We start from the raw sequence: 27845 nt of genomic DNA on the forward strand, positions 1-27845 counted from the left end.
TCCTGTATAAGATTTTCTCCAAAGTTTTGGCAAATAGATTAAAAAGACTTTTGCCAAAAATTATCACAGAACACCAAAGTACCTTTACCAAAAGTAGGCTTATCTCTAATAATATTTTGGTAGCTTTTGAATATTTACAAAGCATGCAGAGACATACAGGGAAGGATGACTACATAGCTATTAAACTTGATATGAGTAAAGCCTATGATAGGATGGAGTGAACATACCTAGAAGTAGTTATGAGGAAGATGGGGTTTACGGAGCAATGGATTAAACTTTCTATGTTATGTGTCTCCTCAGTTTCATATTCAATCCTTGTCAACGGTGAACCAAAAGGTAGGATTATTCCATCCAGAGGCAACCAAAAGGTAAACCCACTCTTTCCTTTCCTTTCCCTCCTATGTACATAAGGCTTGCATGGTCCCATCAGCAAAGCTTCTAATTAGGGTGATATTCGAGGCTATTCCATATCTAGAAATAACCCTCCTCTGACTCACCTCCTTTTTGCAGATGATAGTCTTTTGTTTTACAGGGCCACCATTCAAGAGTGCCAAAAGGTGTTGGATATTCTAGATAAGTATGGTCATTCCTCGGGGCAACAGATAAATAAGAGCAAAACCACCCTCTTTTTCAGCAAATCCACTTCTAAAGAGCTTAGAGATCATATCAAAACAGACTTGGGTGTCCTTGAAATTAGGCAATATAAGAAGTACTTGGGATTACCATCGCTTGTGGGGATAAATAAAAAGATAAGCTCCAATTACATCAAGGAGAGGGTGTGGAAGAAGATTCAAAGGTGGAAAGAGAAGCTTCTGTCTCAAGCAAGAAGAGAAATTCTGATTAAAGTAGTGGTTCAGGCCATCCCAACCTACACAATGAGTTGTTTCAAACTCCCTGTGGGTCTGTGTTTAGAGATTGAAAGCCTCATTTGAAAATTTTGGTGGAGTCAGAAAGGAGATCAAAGAAAAATTCACTGGGTTAGATGGGAGACTCTTTGTCAACCCAAGTCTAAAGGGGGTATGGGCTTCAAGGATCTAGTTTTATTTAATGACGCCCTATTAGCTAAACAGGCTTGGAGATTACTACACCATAAGGAGTCACTCTTTTATAGAGTCTTTAAATCAAAATTCTTCCCCAATTGCATGATAATGGAGGCCTCTGAGTCTAGTATCGACTCCTATGCATGGCATAGTATCCTTAAAGGTCAAGATGCCCTCCTAAAGGGAGTTAAATGGAGAGTAGGTAATGGGGAATCCATTCGGGTGTGGTCCAATGCATGGCTTCCATCATGTGATCACTCAAATATTTTATCTCCTACAGTTGATGATTTTGAGGAAATTACAGTGGTTGACCTCATTGACTCGAGAGTGAGACAATGGCTCAAATATTCTCCACAGATTGTTTAATCCACAAGAGGTTACTTTGATCAAGAGCATCCTAATCTGCAGTGCCAGCACCAAAGATAAACTCATTTAGCCATATACATCCTCAGGTCAGTATATTGTACAATTGGGTTATAGAGTTTTGGCTAAAGAAAATGCTATAAACCCACCCAATGAACACTTAAACCCAAGCAATGAAGTGTGGAAGGTAGTATGGGGTATGGTTATGTCAAATAAAGTGAAGAGTTTCCTATGGAGAGCTTGTAGAGATGCCCTACCAAAGAAGGTGAATTTTAAGAAAAGGAAAATCATACCAATGGACACCTGTGAACACTATAATGGAGAACCCGAAAGTGCATTGCATGCCTTGTGGAAATGTCCTGGACTGTCACAAATTTGGAGCTCTCTTCCTGAGTTAAAGTTACAGCAATCATAGAATTTTTCATCTATCCCGAGCCTCATCACACATGGTTAAAAGGAAGGAGACTTACTGGAAAAAGTGGCAATGATATTATGGACTATTTGGTTTCGATGAAACCAAATAGGGGTGAAGAACTCAGACTATCCTATCTCACAGGTCACTACGAATGCTATGCAGGCACTTTAGGATTTCAAGCGAGCCAACTTCATGGCCTTGACCTAGATCCTTGCTCAAACAACTCAACGAGTCAGGTAGTCCCCTCCTCCATAAAACTCTTTAAAGACCAACTTTGATGGGGCAACCTTTAGGGACATCGGCAAAGCAAGAATAAGAGTGATCATAAGTGATGGTGAGGGTCAAGCTCTTGCATCTCTGTTAGAACAGATTCCATTGTCTTTATCCTCGGACGTGGTTGAAGCACTGATAGTTGCTCAGGCCATCTCTTTTGCTCTAGAGATCAGGTGCTCCTTATTCATCCTAAAGGGTGACTTAGAAGTGGTGATTAGAAATCTCAACAAAGATGAGAGCTCACTCTCAGAGATAGGCCATATTTTAGAGCCAACAAAAGCTATGACAGATCCTAATCATGTATCTTTTTCACATGTTTGCCAAGTTAGGAACTCTGTTGCTTGTAACTTAGCTAAACATGCAAGACATGTTAGTGGTTATTCAGTGTGGATGGAGGATGTTCCTCCGCACCTCAATTATGTACTCTTAGTTGATTTGGGCTAATTCATTTCAATAAAATCATAGTCTTGATTCTAAAAAAAAAAGAAAAAAAAAAAAGAAGCCAATTAACATCACTATTGAACACGTAGTCATAAGTGAATTACAAGTCAGACCAATATGTGAATCAAAGAAGAATGAATTGCTCTTGAGTTTTTCAATGACACATGGGGGTCAATAGCCAATTTAGATACAATTGATTGCCAGTTGTGAAATTATTGCATAACAACACGTAGACACGTGTCATCCCAGCATTGATTATTGCAGTTGTCACTTGCCATACAAAAGTCAGACCAATTTTTGCGAATCAAAGAAGAATGAACTACTCTTGAGTTTTTCAATGACACATGGGGGGTCAATAACTAGTGGTGGAGCCATATGTATACAAAATTTTTAATTTTTAATTTTTTTACAATTTAGGTATATTTTATAAATATTTAAAGGTTAAATGGCAAAAATAGGAGTTCCCCCCCCCCCCCCCAAAAGAAAGTATTGATCAAATATTCTAGTAATTTTTCTTAAAAAAAGAGAGTTTAGAGTTAATATACAATTGCAATAGAATGAAATAATTAAGTAGTAAGTTTTGTGAGTAAATAGCGGAAGTGTGGAACTCCTAATTTTTAGCTCAATGTCAAAACCTATTAATGCATTCAAATCATTCAACATTGATAATATATGCAATTTGGTTGAAATTTCCTATTCTCAAGATTTTATCAAGAAAAAAAAAGCTCATATGAGACTTCAATTATAAAATTATGATTTTGATTTGTCAAAAATAAATGAAGTTTTGCAAACAATTTATGTATTAAAAAGGAAATTATGAATAATTTTGCTATAAAAATAATAATTGATGATGTTTATTACTTGAAGTATTATTGTTAAGCATGATTTTGATGGAAGATACTATATTCATTTTTTTTTCTTTTTTTTGTTCTATATATTTGTAATTATACAATGTTTGTATACTTATTAGAGTTTAAGAAGATTATAAGTTTCTCACCTCAAAAAAAAAAAAAAAAAAAAAGATTATAAGTTTTTCTTATAAAAAATATTTTGTGTCTAAGTGTATATATATAGATATTAAAGTTGATAATTTTGTGCATATGTACATAACTTACTTTAGAATAAGAAAATTAAAAGTTATATTTTCATACACATATATATTATGGGGATATTTTTAGAGAAGTGTCTATTTGTGATTTGAGCTCTGCCATTGTCAATAACCAATTTAGATAAAATTGGTTGCCAATTGTGAAATTATTGCATAACAACACGTAGACACGTGTCATCCCAACAACGATTATTGCAATTGTCACTTGCCATAAAAAACAAAAAAGGAGGAAAACTGGAGATGCGGGGTATCGAACCCCGTACCTCTCGCATGCAAAGCGAGCGCTCTACCATGTGAGCTACATCCCCATATTTTTCTTATTTTCGTTTTTTAAGTATATTTTGTACCTAAAACAATATCACACTCTCATCCCTACTTAAGCCCTACAGCTCTTTGATTCAGTACAACTTGCTATTTTTCCCGCCATGGAAGCCATGGAAATCGACTCACAGAACATTCTCCAGAGAAAACAAGCTACCTATACCTCCCTGGTAACTATCCCTCTTTCCCCTTTACTTACTATTCTCTTACTCGCTAATTTCCACTTCTTCTTTATTTTCTCAACACTTGTCACTTTCCCGAGAAACCATGGGGTAACGTTTTCTTTTTCTTTTTTAAAAAACTTGTAAATAATTTATTTGATGATGAGGCTGACATTGTTGATTGCAGGATGATACTTTTAAGATTCACAAAGAGACATATAGGGGACAGCAGTACAGTCAAATTTACTTCACTCGTCTCCACTTGATGCGAACCCTCCTCTATTCCCTAGCCCCCAATTGGAAACCCCATTTGCCTGGTAATCCTTTTTTTGTTTATTCCAAGTTCGTTTCTTTTTACCCTTTTGCCCATTTTGCTTTTCTGGGTTTTTTTAAATTTCAGTTTAATTATGTTAATTTTCACTTTGGGTTTGGGTTTACATTTGAGTTTGCCATTTTGTCTTCATAATCTTTGTGATTTTTTTTTTTTTTTTTTCGGGGGGTTTAAGTAGCTGATGTGTTGTGTGTTTAATGTGAATATATGGAATTTGGGTGGGGCTAGTTTGGTTTGGGTTTGATGCATTGGCACATTTGCGGTTGATAATTTGAGATTTTGTAGTTGTAACCTATGATTTTTTTTTTTGGTGTGTGTGTGTGTGTGTGGATTTTTTTGGTAAATTTCTGTATTTTTTAGAGGGGAATTTGTGATTGAGAAAAAATTTAAGCATTTAAGGTTTTGGGGTATTATGAAATTCAGGATTTTGACCTAGGAAGTAAGGACATGACATGACATGGAACATGGCAACACGGCAATTCTTAAAAAATTAGGACACGATATGGTGGTGATATGATAATTAATTAATAGAAAATATATAAAATCAAAGGATATTTAAAAAAAAAAATTTTATAATAAAAATATTTTTTTCCTCCCAACTCATTGAGGATACACATGCAGAGGTCTTTGGTGTTTTCAGCACGGATGAGGTGAGGATTTTGGAGAGTCAGTGCTTATATTTTGACACCCACCTTTTGCTTGTAGGGTTTCCTTGGCTCACGGTAGCTATATTTTATTGGGTGAGAATTTAGTTTGAAAGTTTATTGTTCATTTTGTGGGGGCACATGTTCAGGGCTTAAATTTAGCTTAGTCATTTCAGTTTTTATCACGTAGTCATTTAGTGAATTGAGAACTTGTTGCTTGTGAGGTTTTGACAAGTTACTAATTAGGTAAGCTAGAGAGTTCTTTGGACTAATATAGATATGTGTTGGGTTTTGCTGGGTTGCAGTTTGCACAATTTTGGAATTGGAAAAAGACAGGGAATGCATCGTTGTCGGAACCCTGTACAAGCACATGAAACTCAAACCTTGCATTCTTGATGAATACTCCAAGGAGGTATTGTAGTTGTCAATGAATGTGTTATATTTTCTTCCATATTTTTTTCCCCTATTTTGGTTTTTATGATTGAGAATGAAGTTTTACAAATAAAAGCTTTTAATTGCAATCTACAGAGATCTGTGACTCCGCTTGTCAAGCCTCATAATTTTATGCATCCAGATGATACGCTAGTTTTAGAAGACGATAGTGGAAGAGTTAAGCTTAGTGGGAGTGTCCTCTTACCATCTATATACGTAACAGGTTTGTATAATGAAAAATATACTATACTAACATAAGAAAATTCATGTCAGGATCAGATGGTAGGTCACTAGTTTGTTTTAAGCTATTGGGGGAAAACCTCAATTTTTGTATGAAAATAATTGCTCAAGCTTATTCATGTGTGGTTTATATCATCTTTAGTTGCAGTAGGGTTGGTTTTCTAGAGCTCTGGTCCATTTTCAGGTGAAGTCAATTTATGTGGGGTTTAACCTATGAATTTGAACTTCCTTTCTCCTAAAAATGCTTCTTATTGCTAGCCTGATGAATGCCAGTTTTATTGAATTTTTCTTTTAAATCATCATAATAATTGGTTTAGGAGTACAATTCATTGGATGGTTATGATCAACCCAGATTTAATGCATATCAACTTCTTAATGCTATTTTCACCTCTTCACTTATTTATGCTTGGAATGAGTAGTGAGTGATCTACTCAGCTATTCTTATATTCTGAAGTTTCTGTAAAATTTGGGCTGCAGTTAGTCTGTCTTGTCTCTTGTTGCCCCTCAGAAATGGAACTTGTAGGACCAAAAGATTTTGAATCATTATCTGTTTAAAGCATGTTTATTTGTATTAACTTACTGCATGTGATAGGTGTTGTTGTTGCTTTGCTTGGAAAGGAAACTGATGCTGGAGATTTCTTGGTCCAAGATGTCCTAGAAGCTGGCCTACCACCCCAGATAGAGCATCCCCTTAAACCAAGTATGATCTGGTCTACCTTCCTCCCTCTTCTTAATTTTTCCACCTTTCAGTAAATTGCCTGTACGAGTGACTTTTTTGTTGGTCAGATGCATTCATGTAATTTTTGGAATAATAACTTCTAACAAATCATGGAACTATTCTGCAATATGTATCAAATGTCAAATTATAGAAACAGGAATTAATATATGTTAATTGTTCATTATATAAAATAGCTCCACTTAGAAAATCAAATTGAGACCAACAATGAATGAATATTGAATATAAAATCAAACTCCTACATTTAAAAATGATAGCATTGGCTATCAATTAAATTATCTCAGTAGGAAATAAGTTCACACTCACATTAACAGATGAAGTTCTGAATATATATATATATATATATATATATTTATGGCAAGAAAACATCTTGTGGAAGTCAAATGCCATCATTTTAACTGATATTTCTAGTCCATTTTGAATTTAACTTCAATATGTGTAAGTTTCTACTTGGAAGTGTAAGTCGGTTTTTTTGCTTGACTTACGTTTTTCTATCTGTTATTCAATCATGTCTGCAGAGTCGGCATATCTTTTCTATAAGCTTTGCCTTGATTTCATTAAATTTGAAATTTGCAGGAGAAGACAAGCATGTTGTTTTTGTATCAGGGTTAAGTGTTGGGGGAAGCACTTCTAATCCTCTTCAGTTTCAGCTTCTTATTGATCATATAACAGGACATTTAGGAGATGAGAAGGTTCATTTTGTCTTTTCCTTCAGTCTCTTACGTTGGTTTATTTTTTTTGGTTGATTGAGTTACTTGCTTTTTAAGTGCAAGCTAATCTAAATGGCTAATTTATAGAACTATGAAATGAACAGGAACAAGGCATTGCAGCAGAAATAGTTCACGTAGTACTTGCTGGGAATTCTGTTGAATTTCCTCGTGGTCTTCTCAATGGACAGGCAATACATTTATTTCATTTTGGTTTCTTCTGTGGATAAGCAGATTCAACATTTTTATTTTCTATAATTCTATTCTATAACACCAATCAAATAATTCTTTTCTATAACGACATATTTCTGTTGTGATTCCTTTTAATAACTATGTTATTTTTCTTTTGATTGTCAGAAACAATATGTGCTAATATATTTGCTTGAACTCATAAGTGATTTCCTTTTATTTATCATTTTTATTGTTTTTGGGAGAAAAATAAACAATGACCTCTTTGTGGGTTTCTCAAGCAGCTATTACCTAACTCATGATCTCTGCTATATCATCAGCCTTTGTGCAAGTTCTGAACAGACTTACTCTTATCTCTCATTGTAAAACTTTCATTCAATGTGCTATTGTTGTGAAAATTCACTGGTAAGTCTAGTAAAGCTAAAATTATCTCCTGAGCCCATTTTATGGAGCAGGCACAGGAGATACTTCAGTTTTTGCATCAATTAGAGGAAAATAAAAATTAGATGGCCATATCACATAATAATTTTCAGGATAGCAGATGAGTGTTTGTACCAAGAATAAAAATCTTGGAGAATTGTTTTAGAAATTTTAAGGGAGATCTCATGATTTCTCCTTTTTCTTTTTCCCTCTCCATCAGTCTGTTTGTTGGTTCATTAAAAGTTGTTGAAGGTTAGGACAGGATCTTTCCTCCCAAGGCCCTACTTTGACATGTACATCCCTGGTTAATGGCCTTTGTATGTCTGTCACTTGTCCATTAGTCTGTTTGTTGCTTAGTTCAGGGCAGGATCTCTCCTCCGAAGGCCCTAGTTCAACATGTTCAACCCCTCATTGCCAATTGGAAGGGCTAGTGTTTTTAAGAGATTTAGTTGAGTTATAGCCTGCAAGAGGTATGTCTTACATCTGAAGCGATAAATTATTGTGGCTCCTAATTATAAGTAAAAAAATTATGCAAATTTTCTTAGAACTTATTTTGATAAGAGTAGAGAATATATGGTTCCGACGTGCTTTTAATGAATGGGAGATGGAGTTGGTGGGGGCCTTTACCCATACATTGGAGTCACAGAGTCCTCCTATTGAGGGTGGAGATAAGATGAGGTGGTGTTTGGGGTCGAAGGGGGTTGTTGATATAAAATCCTTTTATGGTGCATTGAGGGGATCAAGCTCTATTACATTTCCTTGGAAGAGTATTTGGGGTGTGAAGGCTCCATGTCGTGTGTCGTTTTTTGTTTGGACAGTTCCATGGGGGAGGGTTCTCACAACGGACCATTTGAGGAAAAGGGAATGCACTATTTTGGATTGGTGTTGCCTGTGTAAATGTAATGGCGAGAGTGTGGATCATTTGCTTCTACACTGTGGTGAGGTTTTCGGTTATGGAGCTTTGCCCTTAGATCTTTTGGTGTTTCTTGGGTACAACCTAAAAGGGTTATTGACTTGCTAGCCGGTTGGAGGAATTGGTTGGGTAAGCATTCTTCAAATGTTTGGAATTTGGTACCACATTGTGTGATGTGGATTATTTGGAGGGAGAGAAATAATAGCATATTTGAAGATTCGGTTCTTTCTGGGGATAAGCTTTTAGAGTTGTTTGCAACCGCTTTGTTTGATTGGTCCCGTGTGTGGGGTTTTACTCCTTCGAAATCCATTCTACTGTTTTTAGATTCACTTTTTTCTTGTACATAAGTTGTTTTGTTTTCCTTTGTTGCTTTTACATATTTCCTTCATTTACTTCATCTCTTTGATGGGGTAGCTTCTTTTTAATACAAAATTTTCTTACCTATCAAAAAAAAGAAAAAAAAAAAAAAGAGTAGAGAACAGAAAGTCTGGGAGTTCTCAGTTTTGTTTCTTAAAATCTTCAAGAGTGAAATTTATGATCATAAGTCAAGAATCATTAATACACATGACAATAGTCCATTATTGCATTTCCGTTAATGGTGATTTTATTCAAAATATGCAGAATTTGGCTTCAAAGGATCAATCAAGGCTGTCTGAGCCTATTAAAGAGCTAGATATCTTTTTGACACAGGTTAATATCATTAGTTTGCGTGCTAGTTTAGCTCCTTTCTGTCCCTTATTGGGAATGAAGATGCTTATATCTTACTATTTCTAGGTTGCTGCTAGTTTGCCTTTAGATATCATGCCAGGATCTGATGACCCAGCTAACTTCTCCTTACCTCAGCAGGTTTGTCCTTGAAATATACATCATCATCTTCTCCATCATTTGATTTGTTGCTAATGTCTTTTCCTTTCAGCCGTTGAATAGATGCCTTTTCCCTGGGTCTTCAGCTTATAACACTTTTAGGTCTTGTACTAACCCTCATTGTTTTGAGGTTGACAATATCAGGTATAAGATGGTCACAGTATTTATCCCCGCCCCCCCCCTCCCCCAAAAAAAAACACATACAGGAAAAATAAATAGGAAAGAATAAGACTTTGACAATGTGTGTTCTGGATTTAAGATTTCTTGGAACATCGGGACAGAACATAGATGATCTTGAGAAGTATTCAGAGGCAAAGGATAAACTTGAATTCATGGAAAGGACATTAAAGTGGAGGCATTTGGCACCGACAACACCTAATACTCTTGGTATATCTATAATACTTGACCATCAATCTGATTTATTTTCTTCTGTTAACTCTGTTGCTTGGCTCTGAAAATTTCTTAGAGGCTTAGCAGCTGACTAATTTGATATTAGAAAAAATTATTCATAGAAGAAATTGGGAGAGTTTGAGTAAATTTGAAAAATATAATTTTTCATGAAGTTGTGTTTCTCTTCTGTTTATTTAGTTAAATTAATATTCATGTTGTTACTATCTTCCAGGGTGTTATCCTTTTGTGGACAGGGATCCTTTCTTCATTGATAGCTGTCCTCATGTTTACTTTGTTGGTAATCAGGATAAATACAAAACTGACTTAATAAAGGGTACTTTCTTCTTAACTTGCAAATCTCAATTAAATCATCACTATTTAATAACATGTTACTTTTTAAGCCCTCCGAGGGAAATAAAAAAATTTCATTAGATGACGACTTTGATGATAACTTTTGAGTGCAGGGTCAGAAGGGCAGTTGGTGAGACTCATATGCATTCCTAAATTCTGTGATACAGGAGTTGCTGTTGTGGTGAGCTTTTAAACTTGTTGAAAGCTTTAAATATAATCTTTTAATTATATCAGGGTGGCACTAAAGAATAAGCTTTAAACATGTTAAACTTGCACGAGGGTGCATGTGCTTTTATGTCATCTCCCATAATCAACCAATGCCTTCAATCCCTTCTATAATCTGAGGTAAAAACAGTCAAAAGAAAAGAGAAATGGAACTCGTGCTTGATGTCTGTTGAGTCGGTGGCTTGATTAGTCAAGCAATATTGCCAATTACAATTAGCAATGGAAAACTGACTATGCCTTAGATTGGCTTAAGGATTTCACTTCTTGCGTGTCACATAATTTGGCTTGGAATAGAAGAATTCTATTCCAATTTGGACTCGGTGAAGGGCAGCTGCCAAGTTGGTTTTTTCTACTATATATATATATATATATATATATCTGTGGTCTTGCTAAAGATTAATTATCGAGAGCCGAATAGGTGAGAAAGAGTAGCTGCACAATAGACTTATCAGATACAAAAGGGTGTTCTTTATTCTTTATGAGAGAGAGCCAAGGGTGAATCTGGGGTGAGAGTGCATGTGTGCTACTATTGTAATCTCCTTATTTTCTAGTGGAATTTTCTTTGTCGTTGCTTGTGGACGTAGGCATATTGCCGAACTATGTAAATTCTTTGTGTCTAAATTTCTTCTCTCTTCTTTAATCTTGCGTAAATGGTTTATTTTCACAACAGTCAATCCATTTTGAAAGATGGAAGCCTTCTAATAGTTCAAACTATGAGCTAGGTGTGTAATAACTAATTGTCACACATCTATGGTCCTTGGACTGAGCCTATGTTACGCTTATAAAATTGCTTAAAGAAGATGACTGATTAATTGATGTGATTTCATATTATGTGTTACACTATAAAGTATAGATTTCATACTCTCCATAAAATACAACATGTTTAATCAATATTCTTAGCGTGTCAAATGTCAATAAATCTATGGTAATTATAAAAAAAAAGTTGGGAAATAGAGGATTTTCTTTTCTTTTTACAGTTCTGCTTTGAAGTTTATATGGTAATATTGTGCATACATCCTTACAGAAAAATATTCATGGATACATGCTTACATTAATATTTTTTTTCCCATTTTGCAGCTAAACTTGAGAAATCTTGAATGCCATACTCTCAGTTTTGGGACTGAATTCAGCTCATAACATGATGGTAAGAAATTCTGCTGGTATTCAGAGCTCTAGATTTAAAGTTTAACTTAGGCTTATTCTCATAATTATGAATAATGTTGTAGTAATAGTGAATAAATATTGAAAGAGATTCAGTCATGACACTGCCACCCTTCATGTCACCAGGTTTCTTTTAATATCATGGTTTGATTGAAAATGTCACAAGTAACCTAATAAAGAGCATCAAAGCATCGTGGCTACTTATTTAATGATGATGATGATATAAAGCAATTATTATTATTTTTTTATTATCAATTTTTGTAGTTTGACATGTAACTGAAGGTAGCTGACTATAATTAGTTGAGACTTGTAACATTGCAGATGAGAGGAGATGCTACAAGCATAAAATGTACTGTATGCCCATGCAGGTTTGTGCTTGTCTCATTTTTTGTTTTCAAAGGATATATATATATATATATATATATATTATTGTTGATGAGAAACTCAAGAAGAAAGAAAACTTAATCAGGGCGTTTTCTTTGTGAAAACTGATTAGTCTTATATAATATATGCATGCATACATACAAGATGATAACAGCAACAATCAAGTCTTAGTCTCAGAAATCAGAATTATAGGGTTGGCTATGGATCACCAACAGTTATTCAAGGTTGGCCACATGTACTTTGTTATAGATTTATAAGGTTTCCACCAACCAAAGTCATATTTTGTTACTTTCTCAATTGACATATCCTTTTTTACTATTTTTGCTAATGTAATTTTTGGTCTTCCTCTACTTTTTTCATTCTGTCACTTTGAATCGATTCACTCTTTCTCATTGGAGCATTAATTGCTCTCCTTTGAACATGACCATCTTTCTCCCTCATCTTTTCATCAATAAGGGCCACCTATATTTTTAAGCTATGTCCTCATTTCGAATCCTATTTTTTCATGTATATCCATCTTAACATTCTCATTTCAATTATACTCATTTTTTTTTAATATGTTGCATATTAAAAACCCAGCATTTAGTACTACTGAGCATAACTGGTCTTATAGTAGTCTTTATAAAAAATTTCAATTTAACTTAATAGGTATTCTATGATCACAAGATAATCCTAGTGCACATCTCCACTTTATCTACCCTGCTCTTATCCTATGATTCTCATACTCTTCAATCTCTAAATATTTATGAATTATTGATCCAAGATATCAAAACTCTTGCTCTTGAGTATCTTTTGACCATCGAGTCTTACCACCCCTCTAGCTTTGTTTCTACTTTTATTAAATTTATATTTCATGTGCTTTGTTTTAGTTCTACTTAATAGAAAGCCTTTAGATTCTAGAGAATCTTTTCAAATTTAGCTTGACATTAACTCCATTTATAGTTTCACCTACTAAAACAATCATGATATCATCTGCAAAAAAATATATAACAAGGGATTTTCCTTTTAATCAATTTAATGAGCTCATCCATCACTAGTGCAAAGAGATATGGACTTAATGCCAATCTGTGAGTCAAATCTATAGTGATAGGAAACTCACTTGTAATGAATTTTCTTGTTCTCACATTAGTTACAACTTACATATCCTTAATCAACTTAATATATGATAAAGGAACTCCTTTCTTTTCCAAAATCCACCACATAGCCTTTAGGGACACTATCATATCCTTTTTCTAGGTCAAAGCCAATATCTTTATAGGCCTTTCTTTAATTTTCCATTAGACTTTTAAGTAAAGAAAAGAGCTTCACAGTAGATTGTCTTGGCATAAAACCAAATTGATTCTCCAATATGGTTATTTCATGTCTTAACTTATTTTCAATCATTCCCTTTCAAAGTTTCATAATGTGACTAATAAGTTTAATTCCAAGGTAATATGTACAGTTTTGAATATCCCCACTGTTCATGTTAATAGATATTAAAGTACTTCTCCCCGACTCATTAGGTATTTTGTTAACACTTAAGATCTTATTGAAAAGGTTGGTCAACCAGCACACAACCACATCATCCAAGAACTTCCAAACTTCAATGGGGATTTCATTCAGCCCCATAGCTTTTCCCATTTTCATCCTCTTTAATCCATCGTTTACCTCAGTCATCCTAATTCTTCAAACAAATCTATGGTTTCTATCATCCATTGGGTTACACACTCCAATCTTTTATATTATTTCCATTAAAAAGTTTATTAAAATAACTTGTCCATCTCTCTTTAAAGTTTAATATGCTCTTATTTACTTGTTTTCATTTCCCTTGTCTTGTCTTAGCAAGTTTAGAAATATCCTTTTAGCCCTCCTCTGTCCCCAACTTGCTATATAATTTATCATAAGCCTTACCTATCAAAAATAAAATAAAATTTATCATAAGCCTTACATTTAGTTTCTTAGACAACCCTTTTTGCTTCCATCTTCGCTACTATATAATTTTTAAAAGCAACATTGTGTCTACATCTAGGTAGCTTCTATATTTCTCTCTTTAATCTAATTGCTCCTTGTACCACTTTATACCACCATCAAGTCTCCTTAGTTGGTCGCCCACATCCTTTAGATTCTTGAAGTATGTCTTTTAGTCACTTTTTAAATACAATTAGCCATTTCATTCCACATCTGATCAACATCTTCTAACAAATTCCACTTGCCTTCTTTGATCATTTTATCTTTAAACACACCCTTTTTCCCCCTTCAAACCCCACCACCTAATCTTTGGGTTTCTTTCTTTAATACCTCTTCTTCACCATCTTGTAATACCAATATCTATTACCAACATTTGTTGAGTGGTTATGCTCTATCCTAGTATCAGCTTACAATCTTTACAACATCTACTATCTCCTTTTCAAGTAAAAATAAAATCTATTTGACTAACATTTTTCCTCCCAAAATTTTTGCTTAATAGATTCTTCCAATCCTATTTGAGGAGCATGTACACTAATTATGTTAATTGTTGATTCACGTAGGACAAAATTTACCTTTACTTTTTCCTTCCTTTTACAAAATTATATATACATACACACACATACATATATATATATTTATTTATTTTACTTTTTCCATATTCCTATTAGACATTTCTAGAGAACAATATGGATCCAAACAATTCCCTTGAATTGAGTATGTAATGAAGTCTAAGGAATATGGCCATTTTGTTTCTTTTGTAAATCTGTCATGGTATTTCACTGTCAAGTAGCCCATGTGAATTTTCTGGCATCTTAAAATTTAAACATTTGGTTCTTTGAGCCTAGAATAAGAACATCTTGGCTTCTATTTTGGTGTTCTTCTTTCAATAAACTCCTTTGAATTTCCTCAGCGAAAGAATAAAAGAACTTTAATTTGTTAACATATTTCCATGGAAAGAAATAATCTGCAGATCTGAAAATGTTTTGCAAGTTGTTTACACTCTTTAGTCTCTACCTCACTGGTTATGACAAGTTAAGTTCTGATTGCAACCTTGTTTGTAGAATCCTGGCAGAGAAAATCAACGAGATGGATCTCTGAAGTTCAAGCCTGAACAGAGTTTTCTCCCCCTTTCCTAATTTTGTTTGAGTTATCATCTGTAAAGTATTATTGTCGAATTTCCTTTAATGTACCATTGTTGTATCTTGTAACGTAGGATACAATGATGCTTTTTGCCAGCCAATATTGATGATATTGGAAATTATATTCATGAATTCTGCCTTTTAATTTAGGCTGTGGGTGTGTATTTTTCCTATCACATATTTAATACTTAACGTGATTAAATGACTGATATGATATTTCATGATTAAAGAAGTTTTCCCCCTTCTAGACCATAAATAAAGCAGTGGACTCTATTAAATTTCTGTTGATTCTCCTCCATCTGCGAATATTTTCTGTGAATAAAATCGCATAAATTGATCCATTAGCAAGTGGCCTCATGTTTTCGCTAATTTTACTCAAATCAGTCTGTCACTTGTAATGGAATTCAAGATTCATATTCGTATTGCCAATGGGAAACAAAAAAGTTTGGACCAGCTTAAATCTAGCAAAGAGATTGGGATCTTTTTTTTTGGAGAAAAGAATGAAATTATACAAAGTGAGTTCTACGAATATGAATACTTTTACGTGTATTAAATTGAGTTATATACTTTACGTGTGTCCAACTTCAGTTCTTATTAAAAAAGAAAAAAGAAAAAAAAAAGCACTCCAACTTCCGTTCATAAAGTATTAAGGGATTCATTAACGTGTGCCATTAGGACATATATTAATAAATCATTTTAAGAAATTTTTTATGAAAAAACAAAAAAGTAATTCATTCTTTTTACAGTTTATATAATTTCACATAAAAATGCACATATTAACCGGACCCAAGTATTAAATCTTGTTTTGAAAACTTGATTGACTCTATAAAGTATCTAATTATAAAATGGTAAAAATACAATTTCACAATTTTATTTGAAATCATGTCACTTGCATGTTTCGTATAAACAGTCTATAACTATCATCATCAGCAAAAGTTGGAATTAGATGCAACTTTGATACCACAGTCACAGTGCCACCAGCACCAGGAAGCACCAACATTTGTCAGCAAAGAATGTGGGGGGCGCGCCTTTGCCGTTCTTGACAATTATGGAATATTTGTAGTATTGTTATTAAATTATTAATTTTTTTTTTTGAGAAACATTAAATTATTAATTAATGGCCCATCCACCAGTATACTGTATATTACATGCCTAACAATTATTGAACTCTTAAAAACCTCTTTGGTCTTCCCAACGGCTATATTTTCCGCTTTCATTATTCAAATCATTTACGTACCCCAACGGTCCATTTTCCACATAATAAGACACAAACCCAACATTATAATCAATAAATCTCACCCCCCAATATATTTTGCATTTTCACTATCATCACTCATCACCTCTCTCCCTAAACTCAACCGGTCATTTCTCTCACTTTTTCTATAATGGACTCTGCTAGCTCTGCTACAGTTCAACATGTTAACAAGAAGTCTTCCGATGAATTACTTAAAAAGTTTGCTGAAATGGGTTCGGATTCGGGTGATGAGGCCCCGGCGAGGAAAGAGTTAAGGGTGTTGAAACGCCGGAAAAGGGGTAGGATAATAAGAGAAGGTGGTCAATGTGACAGCCCATCTAATAGTACTAGCTTAGTGGAAAGGAGGTCTCTTCTTCCTCTAGTGCCAACAAGGAGGTCAGAATTGCTTCGGCAACTTGGGATTGGGAGGACAAAGCTGAGGGCAAGGGATATCAAGAACAAGTCCCTCTTGGGAACCATTGAGAAGGTCAGATTATTATCTTTGGTCTTTAACTAAAATGATACTTTTACTCTTAATTTGTGTTAATTTAGGATTTGAGCATGTCACTTTCTTGGCAATGTAGGACTTAAGTTTTTTAGTGATGCCATTTGTTGATATTCTATAAATTGATTGGAAGGAAAGGAAACACAATGATTTCAAATGCTAATAAAAAACTCAATGTGTTTACAATGCAATGAAATTGATCAAAGAATATAGAATTGTCTGGTTAATCAATATAAAACCATCTAGAATTCAATAACTTGATTAGATGTTTGGCTTTTGCGGTCAAGTCAACGTCCAAAATTCAACCCTATTTTGAAGCTTTTAGGAAACACATACCTCATTGTGTAGTTCACTATATAGCCATTTGGATCTTCTTTAAGAATATGCTTAAGATGATCCTGATTCCTGTCCTGCTTGTCATTGTTGTTGTGTCAATTAGATCATGTCCTAAATCTAAAGAGACAAAAGTCTATTCTCTAAATAAAAATAATTATGTCAAGTTAGGTTAATACCTGTAGCATTATCATCCATTAACCTTTTCTGTATGGTTATATAAAATTCTGTGATGCTATCCCTAGTCCACAGTCCACACTATATTTGTCGGAGGATGAGGAGGTTGGAACTGTGTCTTCTTTCTCCTCCTTGCTGTTGAGAATTTCAAATCTTGAGAGAGTTTCAATTCATAAGAATTCAAAATCCAAAAAAAAAAAATTGATATTTATATTGTTCAATCATCAATGTATTTAGAATTTAAATTTATACTATAACACTATGTTTTTAAATATAAGAATTCTAATGTGTTACATTACAAGCTCCATACTCATTTGATGACTAAAGAATTAATAATTTGACTATTATTAATATTTTTTAAATAGCAAAAGATATCTGTGAATTTTTTTTTTGAGAAACAAAATCGTGGTGTAACATTTGTCCCCAGTATTGTTCACAAAATAAATAAATAAATAAATTGTTTGCAAGATAAATACTCATTTAGTAACTTAAGAATTAATAAATTTTGAGCATTATTAATAGTTTCTACATGACAAAAATATTCTTAAAACTGATAAACATTTTTTTTTTTGGGGGTAAAAAATAAACAGTCTTCCCCTAAAGTAGATTAATAATACTTACATATACAAAATGTGTGAAAATTAACGTTTATATTTGCTTTGTAAAAAGTGAGAATTAGATGTTCATAAAATCATAATTCTAGATAATTTTTCAAATCAACAATCAAGTTTTCATGAAAACAGCTTCTCAAAAAAAAAAAAAAAAAAAAAAAAGTTTTCATGAAAACAAAAATATAAAAAGAGCAAAAGTCCTTGCGGCATGGGCCATTGGTACACGACTATATGTGTCCGTTTGGTTTGCATTTTGGAGTCACGCGTCTGTGTCTGACTTTTTTTTTCTTTTTATATTTTTGACCAGTGCATTAAGACAAATGAACAGTAACCGAAAATTATTTTTTTATTATTTTTAGTTTTCAGCAAAATAAACGATGTTCAAACACACATGTAGTCATCTTTTACGTAAAGTCTAAAAAAGTCTTACCAACACAAGATTCCCCTTTTCTAGGGGAATTCGTGAGAGTTGGTAATACTGTAATAGGCAATGCTATCCTCAAATTTTTTTTTTTTTTTTTTGAGAAAAAATGCTATCCTCAATTTAGAGAGTCTAAAAAAGTCTTACCTATTACACAAGATTTCCCTTTTCTAGGGGAATTCGTGAGAGTTGGTAATACCGTAATAGGCAATGCTGTCCTCAATTTAGAGAGGCCAAATCTTGGTCTAGGAACATTTTTCAATCAATAATAAAGTATTGCATCAAGTGTATACAAAACTTGTCTAAAATTGGTTCCAGTCTAAGTTTAGAGTTTGGTCCAATCCAATAATACACAAGTATAGCCAAACTTAGATTGTTACCCAACCAAACATGGTTCTCTATTTATTTTTGCTAAGAGCTTGTGAATTCATGGTATCACTATAACTGCAAGTCCTTTTTATTTATTTATTTATTTTTTAATAATTTTTAATTTTTATTATATATATATATATATATATATATAATTTTGAGACTAAATATAACTAGTAACTACAAGTCTGCAACTGCTAATACCAGTAATGGTTCAAATCTTAATTATATAAAATGTCACTGTTGTTACTTACCAAAAATAGATGTTACAATCATTGTGTACCCTTAGAATAATGATCACTTTACATGTATAAGTGCTTATGGAGTGTGAGGGTAAATGGTCGGAGTTCAATTTAGGAGGAAGTTTCATACAGATATACATTTAAATTAAATTATAGTAGAATTTCTATTTTTTATTTTAAAAAAAATGTTACTATTTTTGTAGCCTATACTTCCTATTTCTTCTTTCTAATGAGTTATATATGTGGTAATTTTGCAGACATGGCGTAAAACTGTAGAAGGGGCTTCAAAAGTATTTATAGAGAAGCATCACAACCGGCACAAGCGTTTAATAAATGACACTGTCTAGCTTCAACTCTCTCTCTCTCCCTCTCTCTCTCTTATAAAGCTTTTTTTAATGTGGCATTAATGCCATGGATGGGAAGGGGAAATTCTTAGCCGTCGTATATTGGCATTAAATTTACACTAGTTTTTTTTTTTAGAGGAAATTGACACTAGTTGTTCTTATTATAAGTATTTCATTTCATATATAAGAAATAAATTAAGATCAATTTAATTAATTAATTGCATATTCTAAGCAATCTCTCTCTCTCTCTCTCTCTCTCTCTGAGGAGAAATTAAAAAAGAGCATCTATAAAATAGCCCAAAAGTCAAATTGTCCACGAATTGGGATGAATCATACATAATTGCACGGTGGAAAGATTTGGAGAATCATGCAAACAATTCACAAATTAAGTGGTTTTGGCGTGGAAGCCAAAAGCAATTCAAACTCACAAACTCATAAAAATATACGAGGAAATATGAACCAATGCACAAGTCACGTGTAGAAAATATACACGTCTATACATATCCTGATTTCACGTTTTTAGATCAATTCTAAGGGCTAGTCAACTAGAAAAGGCCCTATATCTATCAAAAAGAAAAAAGAAAAAAAGAAAAAGAAAAGGTCCTATAAAGTGATTTTTTTTATTGAAAAAATAATGTCTAGTAGCAAGGATGAAAAGAGATTTTGATTCTTATAAAGCTCTTTTGTGACCTTTAAAAAAACCAAAATTTTAGATTAAAAGAAAAAAAATGTTTTACCATTTATAAATTATTATTCATGCTTATAAATTCACAGTTTTTAAAGCCCTTTAGTTATTGTAATTTGCTCAATACTAACGAATTGTAAAAATTCTATTACTAAAATCTTCAGCTAGAACTTTACTTCTTACAATAATACTAAACATACACTAAGTAGTGGAAACATATTTTTCTCCACATCTCACTCGAAATGGATTTCTGCTTAGAATTTCAAAATGCATATAGGCAGGAGGGTCCAATCTTGAAATTAAAAAGATTTTTTTTGCTACCTAAGCAAGACTTTTTTCTCTCTTTTCCACTTTTTGGTGCATATCCACGAAGCACATCCTAAACAAGATAAAAGATAAAGTGATTATGTTTCACAAAAAAAATTTGAAAGAATGATAAATTATATTTGTTTTGATTTGAAAAGCAGATAGGAAACTGAAAGTATATGAAAACATTAACACATGGTTGAAAATTGACATATAGATGTACTAAGCATTATCGAGGAACACCATTCCTCAACCTTTCCAGAAATGTCTATTAGATACTATTGAAAACTAGTCCATTTGTTATGATTACAGGAAGATGATGATTTAGAGTTATTTAGATTGAGATACCTCCATCATAAGAGTGTTCTGAAATTCTTATTCATGATAAATAATGGATTAGATTTTACAACAACACTAATACAAATATTGACTATCATCATCTTAGTTTTTATTATTTATAATCATTGATGATGTGGAAAGTCCAATCCGCTCATTTCAAAATATATAAATATGATTTTAAAATCTCCATACATGATTAAGAAAGTCTAAGAACACAATAAAATGTCACAACATTTTCATAATTGAGTTGATGAGTTGGTCCCTATATAGTAATATTTTATTTTTATTTTGATCTTTAATGGATTGATAGCTTAATTGTTACAAAAATGTTGTGAAATTTTATTGTTACTAAGACAAAATTTAAATGGATTTATGGTAAAGAAAACTGGATAGCAATAAAATCCAATACATAATATATGGATGATGTGTGGGGACATAATTTAAAGGGTTGGCAACAACAAATTTTTAATGCTAACTGTACCATTGGTAGCCCTTGAGGATTAGATTAGATAATGTAGGTAAACTGAATAGTGAATACAATAACAAGCTTGTGATATACAAAAGTAGGCAAGGCTTTTACTTCACGGGTCGCATGTGTGTTTGCTGCCCCTTTTGTTAGGGAGGAAAACAACATGCCTCTAACTCTAACAACACAACTACTAATCCTGCTTTTTAATTCATAGGAAAAAAGGTGTGTAATTGATAAGCCGCACCTACTCCATCACACGCGTCCTATACCCTCTCATCAAATACAATTTCTATTGATTTTTTTTTTTTTTCCTTAAAGATAGAATTTCAATTAAGGGTGTCTGTTTTATGATGATTGCTCATTATCAGCATATTAATGTATCAATTAGTTTTTAATCTAGACGTAATTTAAGCCTCAAATATATTATTGGATTATAATAAATTTTTCCAGTTGAGTTAACTGGAATTCACAATTTATATTGACTAAAAAAGAAATTTTTATAGCTACTAGTATTCATATAGCACATGTTGCGCGACATGAATTGTGTTATGTAAAAGAACTGTAAATGCAAAATCTCATTACAATGACTAAAGTATATTTTTCTCCTTTAATGATTAAAAAAATAAAACTTTTCTCCCTTACAATTTTGGTTAATTTTTATTTTGACTGATTACATTTATAAATTTTCATTTTAATTCTTCTTTTGATTATGTTTTTATATCATTCGTGCTATTTCTATTAATAATCAGACTATTAAGTATCCTTTATGTTTAACAATTTTATAAAAATATTGTAGAATGCAAGAATTTTATTATTGTAAGCATAAAAAATTTTTTTTAGACGATTAGATTACTAATGAGTATAGATGGCAATGATGAATGTTAATATAAAAATATAATCAAACATGAGCTAAAGTGAAAATTTTGAAACATAGACTATCAAAATAAAAACAAGGTTAAAGTGCAAACTATACCTCTAACGTTTGGGAGTCTTTGAATTTACACTTTGAAGTTTCAAAATTTGGATTTTCCTCCTTTAAATGATGTTTTGTTTGGATCAGCAGCCTTTTCATTCATATTTTTTTGTTATGTGTAACATAAACTTGTCACATATATTTAATTTGTCCAATAAAATAATGACATATAATTTTCATTATGCCGTGTGGCATCATTTTATTGAACGAATTAAATACGTGTTGAAAGATTTTTGTGGCATTTAATAGAAAATATAGACGTAGAGAATGCCAATGTAAGCAGAATATAACTTTAGAAGGTAAAATTCAAATTCTTAAATTTTAGAGTATAAAATCTAATCCCAAAATTTAGAGGTGTAGTTTGTATTTTAGCCTAAAAATAACTTCAAAATTTAAGAGGCAAAAGCTACTTTTAGTTCATTTAAATTTCAAATTAAAATTATTTAATTTTTATATACTTTTAAATAAAATTATTCATTGGGGTAATGACAAAAAAGGGGTCCATAGCTCAGTGGTAGAGCATTTGACTGCAGATCAAGAGGTCACCGGTTCGAACCCGGTTGGGCCCTACACTTTTTTATTTTTTCTATCCTTATATCTACTCCGAAATCTGAATCCTTATATCTACTCCGAAATCTGACCCACTGAAATATAGCGGGTCCCAGATCCAGGACACACTAATAATGGCAAAATGTGTAATTAATCAACGCGGACATGCCCATTTTTAATTACTAAAAGCACACGGTTTCGTCAACTTTCCCTTCCTTTCTCTCTTCACTACTCTTCTTTTCTTTTCTTCCTTACATCTCTCTCTCTGTAAAAACTGTAAAACTTCTCTCTCTCATATATCTCTCTCTCTCTAAAATCTGAAAACGCAGAGAAATTCCCACTTTCCCTCTCACACTACAGAAACACAAACACAAACACGCACTCTCTCTCTCTCACTTCAGTGTTCACTCTAGTCCAAACTCTCACATTTTCTTTCAGTCTTTCTTTCTCTGATCAAAATTTGCAATCTTTAATCTGAACCCACTTCCATATTCCAAACCAAGAAACCAAAAACACTAAAAAGAAAACATTTTTTTTTGGGGTCTTTCTCTGCTTTCTTTCAAAACTTGAAATCGAACTACAGTTTGGGAAATGAGGGATGTTGTCGTGGTTGGCAAGGATGGCTTGGGCGTGTTGGAAACCAGTAAGGAGATATGCCCGTATGAGCAAGGATAATAATAGCAGCAACAGAACTAGCAATGATGACGATGATTTCGATTCTTCACTCGCTGACTCGCTTATTTGGTGCCGTGACCTTCACAAACACTCTTTAGGTGAATACTCTTTCGCTATTGTTCAAGCCAATGAGGTTATTGAAGATCAGAGCCAAGTTGAGACCGCTCCTAATGCCACCTTTGTTGGCGTTTATGATGGCCATGGTGGCCCTGATGCCTCTCGTTATATCTGTGACCATCTCTTTCTTCATCTAGTTAGTGAGTCTTTGATCCTCTTCGCTCTTTTTATTATACTTCAGCTTTTGTTGTAGGTCAAATGGGTTTTAATGGTTTTTTTAGTACTGGTTTTTACTAAAAACCAATTTATACTACTTGTTATGATGAATTTCCATGTGGGTCTTTGCTTGTCTTGCTTCTAAGAGACTCAGTTTTGTGATTGTGAAAGAGGGTTTCTTTTTTTGGGTTGATAATTCAGTTATTGTAATTGGGTCTTCTGTTTTGCTAAATTAGGATGATCTATCTTGTTTTTTGGTGTAGATTTGTAGCAGTGTATTAGGGGTGTTTTGTATTTAATTCTGAGACCCTATGCTGATTGGTCCACAGAGACAAAAATGTAGTTCAATCTGAAATTTTATTAAGATTTCTTGAAGTGACTATAGGCAGATTTGGAAGATAGGATTGTGGTTTTAGGCCTTAATTTCAAATTATGTGCAAGCTAACACACTTTTTTACTTGGAAAAGTAAAGAGAATGCTAAAAATTGTGAAGTAAGAAGTGCCGATGAGTTCTTGTTCAAATGAATTGACACCTGCTTCTCTTATAAGAGTAAGGTGGAGGGCAAGATTGTAGGTTAAACTGCATGGTGTGTGTGTAACTTAACCATAAAAAAAAAAGGTGAAGCAAGAAGCTGTTTTCATTTCTTGTGATTGTTTCTTTTCACTTTGTCAGTATAAAGGAGAACCAAAAGCAACTGGACGAGATGAAAAATGATAATGTTTATCACTCACATTATTTTATCTTGTCATTCTTAATGAGAGCAAATTTGGATGTTTTGTGTCTTTTTCTCATCCAGTTTTTCAGCCTGACATTGTGTATCTCTCTGTAAGATTTTATTGAGGATTTTTTCTGTTATCAAAAGCTTAGATATAATTTCTTATTTGAAAATCATAACAGGTTGTTTGGAATAGAAAGATGGTATTGCATTTTGCTCTTCCCTGAGGTTTCTACCTTCTTGACGTTAGCATATCTAACAGAGGCATGGAGCTTGTGTTCATATTTGTTTGACTATAAGATTTGGATTTATTTTTTTGTTTTTTTTTTTTTACAAGAAAATTGTTACAAGATGGGGATGGAGGATTTGAACCCAGGTTTCCCTGTGGATGGAGACCAGACAATGCCACTGAGTTACAAGGCTTTCAGCTAGGATCTTGATTGATGTGGTTTTACAAAGTTGTATTTGCAAGATTTTCATTTTTCGTTGGTATATCTGAACTAATGATAGTAACCACCACTCCACCTGGTATTACTTCAACGCATTAAGGAGTTCACTTTAACTCAATAGAAATGTTTTCAAAATTGTGTCCCTGTGTTCTCTATCTGAAACCTTAGATCGCATTAAGTGTTCATTCTGTCATATTTTCTGCTTGTCACCCTTTGTTTCTTTATTGATTTTAGGTAGTTCTGAATGTTTAGTGGTGAATCTGATTTATTGTTTTACAGGGCATGCTAGAGAAAATGGAACCATATCTGAAGATGAACTTAGGAGTGCTTTTTCAGCAACTGAGGAGGGGTTTCTTACTCTTGTTCGTAGGTCCTGGGGAATAAAACCACTGATTGCAGCAATTGGGTCTTGTTGCCTGGTTGGGGTCATCTGGAGGGGAACATTATATGTTGCCAATTTGGGTGATTCTCGAGCTGTTATTGGTTCTGTAGGTAGAAATAATGAGATAATTGCTGAGCAGTTGACTAGAGATCACAATGCAAGTATGGAGGAGGTTAGACAAGAACTCAAGTCCAGGCATCCTGATGATTCACATATTGTAGTCATGAAGCATGGAGTTTGGCGTATCAAAGGCATCATTCAGGTGTGCTCTTGTTTTAGTCTTCTCCTCCTTATGTAAATTCTTTTTGCCTTAATCAATTTACATTAATTGTTGTTTTTTAAGATATTATTTTGAAAGGATTCATGTTTTTCTAAATTACTGCAATTATATATTTTTTAAGGCAGTTTTTTTCCCGATCACTTTGCCAAACTGTTTGCATTCTTAATATTGTAGTTGTTTACCACTCATGCACATGACCCTATAACATGCATGTATGTGCATGTGGATGAACATTAATATTCACATCCACAAAACCAAGCCTTAACATTGACTCTTGTGTCACATGATGAGGAGTCAAAGTTCCCAGCACAATAATTATGCCATTCCCTTTAAGAAATAAACTGTAATCATGTAGTTATACTTGTGTTTTAGCTTCACAACATGAAATTGCGCTCAGGATTTATTCCATTTGGGGTGAAAATTTTATTTGTTTATTTATTTGAAAGGTTATGTTCAGATTTTATGAAAACCATATTGACACTATAGCAAGGGACATTCATCAGTTAATGTAAATGTCAAATTGAACTAGGCTTACAGGAAAATCTTTTCTACCATATTATAGTATTTCTACATTCTATGGATTTCTGAAAGGCTATTAGTAGGTTTTATTGCTATCATTATTTTTTTTAATGACAAATAATTTCTCTTTTATAGCTCTATATTACCATGACACTTGGTCATACATGGATGGTTTTTTTAGATTTTCCAAATCCTGAGCTTATTCCAAATAGATTCTGTGGTTATTGGAGCCATCAGTTAAGTATATGACACTACAGGGTTTTGTTGGACTCGGTTGACTCTTGTGCCCCATAACATCTCTCTACTCCCCAATTAAGATTCCTTTTTTTTTCTTTGTTTTAAATATGATGCAAGCTATGTGACATCTGGTGCTAATATTCACTTGTATGCATAAAGAGAATTTGTACAATTTCATAGATTGGTGGTCATTTTTCAGCTGTTTGACTGCAATTTTGACCGGTGACAATTACTATGCTTGTAACTATTCAACTTGTTTCATCCCTTGCGTTGGTATCAGGTATCTAGATCTATAGGTGATGCATACTTGAAAAGGCCAGAGTTTTGTCTTGATCCTTCATTTCCAAAATTCCACCTTCCTGAACCCATCCGTCGACCTGTGCTGACAGCAGAACCATCTATATGTGCTAGAGTTTTACAACCCAATGATAAATTTATCATATTTGCATCTGACGGGCTTTGGGAACACATGACAAATCAGGAAGCTGCTGAGATTGTGCATAATAACCCAAGACAAGTATGCTCTATCTTTTAACGAACCTCTTTTATTATATTTTGCTCTTTTATCTGTGAAAGACTTATAAATTTGCTCTTACTTTATCCTGAATTATCAGGGAATTGCAAGAAGACTTCTCAAATCAGCTTTAAATGTAGCAGCTAGGAAAAGGGAGATGAGATATGATGACCTTAAGAAGGTTGAAAAGGGGATCAGGCGGTTCTTTCATGATGATATTACAGTTGTCGTTATCTTTATAGACCATGAGTTGCTGAGTAAAACGCAATCTGTACCAGAGATTTCGGTAAGAGGGTTCATGGATACAGTTGGACCATCAAATTTCAGTCTTCTTCAAGGAATGACATGAATGTCAGGTCCTTTATCTTAAATAAGTACCCGATAACTGGAATGGCTTGGGCTGGTATAAGAAGACAGGTTCAGATCATTTTAACATTTTTTGCTACATCTCATTGTTGATTCTTTCAGCCTTCATTTTCTCCTTTCCAAGTTTTTTACGGCAAAGTTTGAAACTGATTAATCCTTACAAGGAAAGCTTTTTTGGGGTTCTATGTTGGGAGTCTGTATACACTCAAACGTTGTGCAATTGTACAATTTGTTTGAATAAATTTTTCCTTCTTGAACATATCTTAATTAAGTTTTGTAGATGTTGTTGGGCTACCCTTTTATATTTTTCAGCATAATAGTAGATCAGTGTGTCATGATTCTGGGTGAACCAAGGATGTATCTGTGAAATTGATAATAGGCAAGTTACATTTTGTAATCCTTAAGCTTTGGTTATCTTCAATCTGCTTCCTACTGTTTAATTTTGTTCAATTTCATCCTTAAAAATTTCATACCATGTTGTGATTTGTCTGCCCAGTTTCCACTGCTTTTAAAACAATGTAGTTTTCTATTCTTTAGCTTCTGAATAAAAGCTAGATGTTACGGGACTATGCTAAAGCTAGAGTAATTGATTCCATCGTTGATTCCTTAGCAAGCTTTTTAAAAACTATTTAATCAATAAATTCCTTATAGATTGCTAGAATTTATTGGATAATTAAAATAA

General features: G+C 33.2%; 3 protein-coding genes and 2 non-coding genes across 7 annotated transcripts; 4 read left to right on the forward strand and 1 right to left on the reverse strand.

The window, feature by feature from the left end:
- Positions 1-3875: 3875 nt before the first annotated feature.
- Positions 3876-3948, reverse strand: TRNAA-UGC. Its single transcript has one exon. It is a non-coding gene; the product is annotated as a tRNA-Ala (tRNA).
- A 74-nt stretch (positions 3949-4022) lies between these two features.
- LOC115953996 (DNA polymerase delta small subunit) lies at positions 4023-15427 on the forward strand. 3 transcript variants are annotated; one of them, XR_004083806.1, is made up of 17 exons: positions 4023-4131; positions 4310-4439; positions 5403-5509; positions 5626-5752; positions 6362-6469; positions 7082-7197; positions 7320-7403; positions 9356-9424; positions 9509-9580; positions 9651-9742; positions 9858-9985; positions 10221-10322; positions 10453-10520; positions 11642-11708; positions 12047-12093; positions 12254-12333; positions 15118-15427. XR_004083806.1 is itself a non-coding variant. In XM_031071847.1 (15 exons), exons 1-14 carry the CDS (start codon positions 4066-4068, stop codon positions 11699-11701), a joined length of 1329 nt encoding a protein of 442 aa, XP_030927707.1. In that variant the 5' UTR covers positions 4023-4065; the 3' UTR covers positions 11702-11708; positions 11990-12008. The 3 variants fall into 3 exon arrangements, 1 of the variants encoding a protein (XP_030927707.1); XR_004083805.1 differs by lacking the exon at positions 12254-12333; XM_031071847.1 differs by lacking the exons at positions 12047-12093; positions 12254-12333; positions 15118-15427 and adding an exon at positions 11990-12008.
- Positions 15428-16457: 1030 nt separating this feature from the next.
- LOC115953724 lies at positions 16458-19645 on the forward strand. The gene is made up of 2 exons (XM_031071488.1): positions 16458-16916; positions 19345-19645. The coding sequence occupies exons 1-2, from the start codon at positions 16581-16583 to the stop codon at positions 19432-19434; spliced, it is 426 nt and encodes a 141-aa protein (XP_030927348.1). The 5' UTR covers positions 16458-16580; the 3' UTR covers positions 19435-19645.
- A 3055-nt stretch (positions 19646-22700) lies between these two features.
- Positions 22701-22772, forward strand: TRNAC-GCA. The gene has a single exon. It is a non-coding gene; the product is annotated as a tRNA-Cys (tRNA).
- A 210-nt stretch (positions 22773-22982) lies between these two features.
- On the forward strand, positions 22983-27562 carry LOC115953085 (probable protein phosphatase 2C 25). Its single transcript, XM_031070567.1, has 4 exons — positions 22983-23684; positions 25145-25509; positions 26564-26800; positions 26898-27562. Exons 1-4 carry the CDS (start codon positions 23351-23353, stop codon positions 27144-27146), a joined length of 1185 nt encoding a protein of 394 aa, XP_030926427.1. The 5' UTR covers positions 22983-23350; the 3' UTR covers positions 27147-27562.
- Positions 27563-27845: the final 283 nt, after the last annotated feature.

Source organism: Quercus lobata, chromosome 7 (genome assembly GCF_001633185.2).
Source record: "Quercus lobata isolate SW786 chromosome 7, ValleyOak3.0 Primary Assembly, whole genome shotgun sequence".
NCBI classification, from domain to species: Eukaryota; Viridiplantae; Streptophyta; class Magnoliopsida; order Fagales; family Fagaceae; genus Quercus; species Quercus lobata.

Excerpts from the sequence above, each read along its gene's own strand:
- LOC115953085 (XM_031070567.1), top strand. The coding sequence starts at position 23,351 with ATGTTGTCGTGGTTGGCAAGGATGGCTTGGGCGTGTTGGAAACCAGTA. Across the intron at positions 23,685-25,144 it reads TCTCTTTCTTCATCTAGTTA|GGCATGCTAGAGAAAATGGA; the intron begins GTGAGTCTTTGA and ends ATTGTTTTACAG. Across the intron at positions 26,801-26,897 it reads TGCATAATAACCCAAGACAA|GGAATTGCAAGAAGACTTCT; the intron begins GTATGCTCTATC and ends CTGAATTATCAG.
- LOC115953724 (XM_031071488.1), top strand. The coding sequence starts at position 16,581 with ATGGACTCTGCTAGCTCTGCTACAGTTCAACATGTTAACAAGAAGTCT. Across the intron at positions 16,917-19,344 it reads TCTTGGGAACCATTGAGAAG|ACATGGCGTAAAACTGTAGA; the intron begins GTCAGATTATTA and ends GTAATTTTGCAG.
- LOC115953996 (XM_031071847.1), top strand. The coding sequence starts at position 4,066 with ATGGAAGCCATGGAAATCGACTCACAGAACATTCTCCAGAGAAAACAA. Across the intron at positions 4,440-5,402 it reads TTGGAAACCCCATTTGCCTG|TTTGCACAATTTTGGAATTG; the intron begins GTAATCCTTTTT and ends GCTGGGTTGCAG. Across the intron at positions 10,521-11,641 it reads ATACAGGAGTTGCTGTTGTG|CTAAACTTGAGAAATCTTGA; the intron begins GTGAGCTTTTAA and ends CCCATTTTGCAG.